We start from the raw sequence: 8,374 nt of genomic DNA on the forward strand, positions 1-8,374 counted from the left end.
AGAGCCGGCTGGGCGCCCCCGGAGCCGGGTCCCTCGCCGACGCCGCGCGTGTCCTGCCGGCGCGGGGCGGAGGCTGTGCTGAGTGAGGAGTGGGGCGCAGCAGACGGAGCTCTGCGTCCCCGGGACAGCGAGTTAGGATTGGCCTCTCTGCGCCAGGGCGTGCTCACCAGGGGGAGAGGGCGATAGCCGGGATCGGATCACCGGGATCGGCCGGCGTGCCCCAGCGCCTGATGGAGGGAGCACCCCCGGGGACGTGTCCTGTGCGCGGCCCAGACCCGAAGCCCCGGCGTCGTGCCCGCGTGGGTGTGAGCGTTTGTGCACGGGGTGTTTTCCTTTTTATCCTGTTCTCTTACTTTCTCCTGACAGTGGCGTAAATTTTGTGCCTGTAGCCGTTTCTCCGCTTCTGTGTGGCTCGAGGTCTCTCTCCACCCTTTAAGAGCAAACTCCAGGCATCTTACTGTTGCATCTGGGAGTGCTGTGTTTTATTTCTAACAGATTTTAAAGCGACCCTGCCAGTATCATACCCAACAAGATTAACAGTTCCTTACCGTCATCTTATAGTCTGATGGTCACAGGCGTGTTTAGTTTGTTTCGGTCTTGATTTAAACGAGGTCTGCACGTTGCATTTGATCTGTTATCTTCCAGTATTTAAAAATCTGTGACACTGTCCCCTGCATTTAAAAATTGCTACATGATATTCAGGAATAATTTTAAATCTGTAGACGACTTGTTAAGTTGTGCCTTAGGATTTCGCCATGTCAAACTAAGGACGTAGGTGCATGGCTAAATATAGATTTATTTGGGTTTCACTATTTTTCCCACTGAGGTCCTTTTTCTGTTTCAGGATCCGACGTGTTTTTAGTTGTGGAGTTTTCCGTGACAGTTTCCTGGCCTTTCCCTCTCTCCTCCTCCACAGGATTGGTCCGGCATTTTGGTAGAAATCTCCCTAGTTCGGTGTGTCTGATGTTTTTCTCATGACTGGATGCATTTGTGCGTTTTGGGGAAGAGTCCCCCAAAAGGCAAAGTGCCCTTCTCGTTGCAGCTTATTAGGGTCACCTGATAGGGCACACGTCGCCTCTGCGCTAACCTTGGCCATTCCGGGCAGGTGGACCTCCGCCTTCCTCCATGGCCACCTCCTTGTTTCCCCTACATGTTTTAGAAGCAAACCATCAAGGCCAGCCACACTCAGAATTCCACCTGCTGGAGTGCTTACCTACGGAACGTTTGTTCCCACTCTCACCCCCTTTATTTACTGTTCAGATTTTCCAGCTTTGCTCAGGAGGACCCTTCTGGGTTTTCCTTTTCTTAGCGCGTCAGTTCTCTCTGGCAGTGTAAGGTGCCGCAGGCTTGTATTGTGTCTTCCCCGCCCTTGCTGTGGAATCACCAGGCCTTTGTAGTGGTAGATCGTGTTAGGAGCCGAGGTCTGCGTGCTGGGTTTGTGGGTTCGTTTCTGAGCCATTTATTTGTGAAAGAAGCTGCTCTGTGGACTCCCCCTCTGTGTATTTGGCTCGGTTACCTTCCAGATGTTGCCCTGAGGTCACAGGGTGACAATAGGCTGCCCTTGGCTTTTAACGTTCTCTGCTCTCCTTGTGTCTTGTAAACCCCCTTGGCCCCGGGGTGTGGTCAAATCCAGGCTCCATTTGTGCTCTGTTTTGTTTGTGTGCTTGTTATTTGTTCCTCTCTGAGTGTGTTTCTCTTCCACCCTCCGAGGGCTGCATCACATCCCTGGTCAGTGTCCAGAGCTTGCTCACGGGGCCCAGGAGATGCCGGCCTTGTGCACACGGCCCTCCCAGCACCTTTTCAGCTGGCGGTTTTAGTAGCAATGGCTTGTTGTCACTGCTGGGAATTAGAATAGCAACCTTTGTATTTCTGTCATTTCCTCTGAATTGATTAACGATTCTCCTGAAACAATTTTCACTTTTTACCTCCAAATACCATTCGCACAGGAAATGCTCTATAAATGCTAGGTTCTTTTATAAATTTTCAGATGAATGAGTTGTTACCCTAGCAACTTCCAAAGATGACAAATGTGGGTTTTACATGTTTTCATTTCAGTTTTTGCATTATATCTTGCCAGTGTTTTTGTAGTTTTCTAAATAACAGTGATACCTCGGTTCACAAACAATTTGTTCTGTGATTTTGGAGAAGTTGGTCACGTTTGTATTAGTGTGAGAAAGATCTCCTATGCCTGGGTTTGTCATCTGTTACAGAGTTTGCAAGCAAAAACAAAATTTTGCCAAATGCTTCTGTTTTCAAACCAAATTGTTCACAAACACTTGTGAATCGAGGCACCACACTGATTGACATCATTTTTACATAAAATCTTTTTTTTGGTTTTTCTCCGGTACCAGGAACCAAACTCACGACCTTGCGCTTGCCAGGCAGGTGCTTTGCCGCTGAGCTAAATCCCCAGCCCCTTTACATAATATCTTGAGTCTAACTTCTCTGTAAGAATTCGGAAGATCTGTAGATGCCGGTCCCTCATTTCTGTGGCAGCAACTGTTCATGTGAATAAGAACTTCCCCACCATTTCTCTTGTCTCAGTGTTTGTTTTCTGAGTATGTGAGGAGGAAAAGTGGAAAAATTTGTGGTTCCAGAACCTGAACCAGATTTACCACACTTATTTATGTTACTTGTCTGAGCCTGTCATTTATTTGTATCATTTGTCTAACCCAGGTATGCTTCTGAGTTTGTTATTCTTGATTTCTTTTATGGGTTTTGAATGGGTGTCTCTGTGTAATATCATCCCTTGTCAAATTTTTCTCGGTCTTCGTTCCACCCTGCTTCTACTCTCCTGAGTCAGGATATCTGTTACGGTAAGAAAATCCCAACTTTAAATTAGTTAAGCAAGAGCGTGAGTCACTTGAGCACCGACTCCAGAGCAGTCACAGTGGGCTGGCAGACGGGACAGAGTGAGGAGCCCACCCTGCAGGCCAGGTGAAGGAGCTAGACGGGTCCCTCGGTAGAGCCAGCCGCGTGGCTGATAGTAGCTATTTGCAAAAGATGGTGTTGAGGAGCTGCTCCCCACCAATTTGCTAGAAGACATTTTCGCTAAATGTGTGCCCATATAGATCTGACACAGTTGGGAGAAGTTTATGATGCCCAGTGTCCCAGGAGAGAGTGTGCAAGACGCTCACATCGGAATGATGAGGCAGCTAAAACCTGGTCTGAAACAGCTGTCCTAATTCCAGGAGCCAGTGCCCTTGGTCTCCGTCACTCAGTTTTTTTTTTGGTTTTTCTCCGGTACGGGGAACCGGACTCACGACCTTGCGCTTGCCAGGCAGGCGCTTTTGCCGCTGAGCTAAATCCCCAGCCCCTCGGTCACTCGGTTTGAGGCCTTGCTTTTGCTTATTTATTTACTTGAAGCCTTGCAGACGCGGTTGCGCACTGGTTGTTGGTCTCTGACGCCTACAACTGCATTTGCCTCGGAAACCCAGCAAGTCCCCGTGCTGAGAGGGAGGGGACGCTTGTCAAGGAGCAGGCATGGCCAGAACCTCGTGACTCGGGAGCAGTTCACCCAGAAGAAAGCGGGTAGGGTGTGGGAAGGAGGTCTCTAGAAGCCTCCCTGGGGAACTGCGCCTGGGCGTTTCCTCTCTGAGCTGGTGGTCTTGGCTGTTGCATAGGACTTTCCTTTTCTCTGTCTCACCCGCTTGTCCCCCATTCCAGTGCAAATTCCTCACTTGGCAGTGGTTTCATAAAGCCTGATACAAAACTGTCCTAGCGAGGAACATCACACATTTTCACATGTTCTCAAAAGTAAGAAGTCGGGATCGTTTGGAAGGGCTTGTTTTTTATTTATTTATTTATTTATTTTGGTTTTTCTCCGGTACCAGGAACCGAACTCACGACCTTGTGCTTGCCAGGCAGGCGCTTTTGCCGCTGAGCTAAATCCCCAGCCCCAGGGATTGTTTTTTAAAATGCATATTGCTAGGTCCTCCTGAGTACTGAGTGTGAATTGAGGTATAGGTCCAGTCTTTGACCCCTCCACCCACCTACTTCCCTTGTGTTCTGAGGAATTGTGGTTGTAAAAGTTTGAGAAACACTAGCACAGAGTGCCACACCCACACTCACACCTCTGGGGTGTTAGGACACAAGCCCTAGATCTGTCACCCTACAGCTAATGCTTGGTGGGCATCAGGTGACAACTTCTGCGGGAACCAAGGCCTGTCCCCTCCCAGTAGGAGGACCCTGGTAACTGAAGCCAAGCCCACACATCATCCTGGTTCTCCCCCCAGCTCAGCTCCCGGAGACAGAGGTCTGGAGGCCTGGGAAGGCTGCAGTGTCCAGCTCTGCCCCCGTTGGATGACCCCAGAGTGCAGCGCAGACCCAGGCCCAGGTGGGGACTCATCCTGGGATTCCTGACACTAGCGAGGAACATTCTAGAACATGTACATATAATAATGTCACCAGAGGGAGGCTTGTCTTCATTGTTCCTTTTCCCCCTTAGCTTTCAAACTTGAAAACTCTCACGCCTGCAGGCCAGTTATGATTAGCACAGTGGATTCCTTTCAACTCAGTTCTCTAGTGTTAATGTTCTGTTACATGTGTGGTCTCCCTTCCTCTCTCTGTTTTATTTTTTTAATCATGTTAAAGAAGAAATAAATAATTGTCCTACTAACTACAAACTAACGCTAAGCTGACATCTCATGTGCAGTCCATATTCAGATTTTTCCTCCTGTCTCCCTAATGTCACCGAACGGTTACGTGTTTCCTACGTTCTTGTGACATTCCCCCGGATTCCAGCACTTGGTTGCTGTGTCGTTGGATCTCTTTTCACGGAGCACAGCAGTATCGCCTTTCCCTGATACCCTCAGTTCTTGCTGAGGCGAGGCCGCTATCTCACAGAATAGCCCACCTCCTGGGTAGACCCAGTTTCTACCTTGTCGACTAGATTCACGTTAAATGTTTTTTGGATATTTTCATAGGTTTTACTGTGCCCTTCTCAAGGTGTCACACAAGAGCCACAGGATGTCCAAGCCCCCACCGCAGAGCTCAGTTGCATTGTTAGAAGGTGGTGAGCTCTCCAGACCTTCCACTGTAGTCCGCCCCTATCGGGAGTGAGTGACTTACGGGCTGACACGTGAGCTTGTGTGACTATCTTTACCACTGAGTTTCAGCACTCATGATCTTTACTAGAATTATTACACTTGGAATCTACAGATTTGTAATTTTCCGAATTTATCATTTACACTAATTCTTCATTGGTCAGTGCAAGGCTCCACTGAACCTGACTCTCCCAGCCCCCAGCCTGCTTGCCCGAAGAAGCACTGCTCTCAGCTCAGCACCTGAGGCTGTCATTGGCCAGCACAGGAAAGGAAATAAGATAGGACGAGGAATTTTGCAGGTCCTAGGACATCTGGGGACATCTAGAGGCACCCAAGAATTTACACTGGACGCTTCAAGGACTCTGCCCACTGAGGTGCAAGACTGCCAGAGAACTTTACTGCAGATGTTTTTATTGGCATCTTCCCACCTAATTCCTTGCCTTCTCCCCATCCCTGTAAAAGGGGCACAGTTCTTTTTGTGCGGAGCGGATTTCTTTGTCCAGGGCAGATGGTCTTATCTTGCTCTCTGCCCGCCTGCACCCAGGAGTAATAAATTCCACACCATGTTGCTTTTACACAAGCCTTCTGGTCTCTGTTGGTTCCCCTCGCCCGGTATGTTACATATGTTGTAATTAGTACTAATTCTTGTCTAGAAGGAATCCTTCTCAAGTAGCACTTACTTCGTTTCTGGCATAACAGAATCAACCTTGTAGGAGAAATGGGCAGTGATATTTGGAAGCCAAGATGTGAACGCTAAGTGTATGCTTTCTCTGCTTCTTGAGGGAGTTTAATTTGATATTTTTAGTTCTGAACCTATAATGATACTTATCTTTGGCGGGGGGGGGGGGATCTTTTTAAAATTTAGTTTGATGAGGAATTTCTGGAAACGAAAGAACAGTTGCAGAAGCTGCAGGGTGGTGAGTATGAAAATGAAACAGCTGTCTTTCGGGCTGATTTCTTGTTAAGAATTGATTGTTATGTGGAAGAGCAAAGATTTTAGAAACATAAGAATCGTGCCCTAAGCCGGGTGTGGTGACACACGCTTGTAACGCCAGCACTCAGGAGGTTGAGGCAGGAGGAGCACAAGTTTGAGGCCAAGCTGGTCTACATAGTGAGTTCCAGACCAGCCTGAACCACAGGGCGACTGAGGTGAAGGGAGGCGGGAGGGAGAGGGAGGAAGGGGACGAAGAGCAAGCTGGGGTCTCTTACAGAGGTGCTCCGCACAAGGAGTGCAGGCATTACGTCATGCAAACGTGTGCTAATAAAAACTGGGGAGAAAGACCTGACCTAAAGCCAGGAAAGCAAGTGGGGTGCTTAGCCGAAATTACCAAGAAGTTCCTTCTTCGGGAGTTGTATGAGGGCAAACTGAAGGGTGGGCACGCTTCTCCATCTGCGTGAGCGATCCTTCCCCACCCCTGAGCCCTGCTTCCCCTTCCCCAGCCTCTGTCTTTCTTCTCCTTGCACTCCCCCTCCTTAGTCTTCCCCATCGCCTTTTGTCTGAGCTCAGGGCGGGTTCACCGGAGAAGCGAAGTCAGCCAAAGGCCTCCCTTAGCCCTGACCGGCCCTGCTTCCTCGGCACCCCTGCCTGGCTTGGGAGCAGCAGCAGGCGCTGGCGGGCCACCACGCAGGGCTGTGAGCGGTTCTCGTCCCGCCCGGCCCAACCCACGGCTCCCTTAGTACCCTCCTCCAGGCCTGTGACGCCACCTGTCCTGTGTGGCGCTGGCCTGAAGTCGCTAGGGCGTGCCCTCCACCTTTCCTGTCCCCATCCCCGTGAGGAGCTGATTTCTGTGGCTCAGGCCAGGGTGTGGCGTGTGGGAAGCGTTGCTGCAGGCTTGTTGGAGAAAGCTCTGGGCTCATCCCAGCCAGTGCAGCGCAGTTGATGAGGGGTCTGCGGCTGTGCAATCGGAGGCAGAGCGCACGCCTGCGCACTGCTGCACAGCGCGACTCTGCGGCGACAGACAGGGCCCTCTCTCCTCTGCCCCCTGCGCACCTGCTGGCCGCGCACGACTACGCAGCCCTTCAAATATGTCTGGTATGACCCAGGAATTGGGTTGTTTCATATTTTACCTATTTGAGGCTGAAAGAGCCTGTGTACCAGTACTGTCTTGGCCAGCGCGGCTCTGAAGAAGTATGATCTGCGGGTATGTGTTTCCTTGGGGTGAAAATGATACGTTTATAACAGTGTTAGTTTTCAGGCTTCTAGTACGGCTGACTTTGCTCCCCTGAATGAAGCTCAGGTTACCTGTCACGGGCAGCTTTCCACTGCTCCCTACAGCCATGTTCCCGCTGTCCTTTTCATGGACACCGCTTTTTTAGGGTTTGGAGAACAGGGAAGAAGAGCTCACATCTAACCCTGGGCTTTCGTCCTAGGTAACCACCTGGTTACCTAGGTTGAAATAGACGGGATGAAGTTGGTGCAGACTCGAAGCATCCTCCACTACACAGCTGAAAAGCACCAGCTCTTCGGCAGGGACCTCGAGGAGAGCACCGTGTACTGCGGCCTCCCGGCACCTTCTGACACCCCCGCTGATTAGCAGCCCTCTGCAGCCGCCCCGTGTCCTTATGTCCTCTCATTAATGTGGACAGGGAACAAAACCCAGAAAGGCCGTGCGGTCCCACTGGAAATGCAGCACCGAGATCTGAGTAGAACATATTTGGATCATAATCCCTGTAGTCACGGTCCCAGGTGTAATCCTGGATGTTGAAATCCTGAGACAGCAAAATGCCTACTGTCTAAAGTCCCCAAAGAACAAAATCCTAAAAGTGTAATTCTGGAAAAAATAATTTCAAAAATTCTTTAAAAGACATTTATTTATAGGTTACAGTGGCTATGTATTTGAGAAACGTGAAACTATGCCACCACACTCCATAGACGACCTCATACCATAAAATAGGCAACAAAGATTTTTGTGAACAAGCACTCTTATACTGACAGCACTCATTTGGATTAGCTGTTGTAAACACATGAAGAGTATTGGGAAGAGTGAAAAGAGTGAGCCGTGTGCGTTCGTGTCACTGTGGCAGGTAATTGTGTGCAACCCGCCTGGCAAGCGCGTGCTGGTCCATCCGAGACACGTGACAAGGTGAATCACAGCTTCAGCAGCTCAGCACCACGTCGGCAGTCACCCAAACAGCCATGATCTGGAGAAATTTTATCTCTCACAAGTACAGATGTATTAAAGGACATCTCTTCTTTATTGAGGAAATACTAGCTTTTTCATGTATATTCACAATGCTCTTCCACAAAGTTGGCATTATAAGAGTGCACTCTCAGGGTGTCAGATCTACAAAAAAAAAAAATGTATGCACTGATTTTTTTTTTTTTTTTT

General features: G+C 49.4%; 1 protein-coding gene across 1 annotated transcript in view; it reads left to right on the forward strand.

The window, feature by feature from the left end:
- The first annotated feature begins 6,924 nt into the window (after positions 1-6,924).
- LOC102013703 (glutathione S-transferase A4-like) overlaps positions 6,925-8,374 on the forward strand; it is an 8,670-nt gene continuing 7,220 nt past the window's right edge. The window contains 2 exon segments of the mRNA XM_013510713.1: positions 6,925-7,077; positions 7,436-7,536. Coding sequence (XP_013366167.1) covers positions 6,925-7,077; positions 7,436-7,536 — 254 coding nt within the window.

Source organism: Chinchilla lanigera, unplaced genomic scaffold, assembly GCF_000276665.1.
Source record: "Chinchilla lanigera isolate Chin_1 unplaced genomic scaffold, ChiLan1.0 scaffold00010, whole genome shotgun sequence".
Lineage (NCBI taxonomy): Eukaryota > Metazoa > Chordata > Mammalia > Rodentia > Chinchillidae > Chinchilla > Chinchilla lanigera.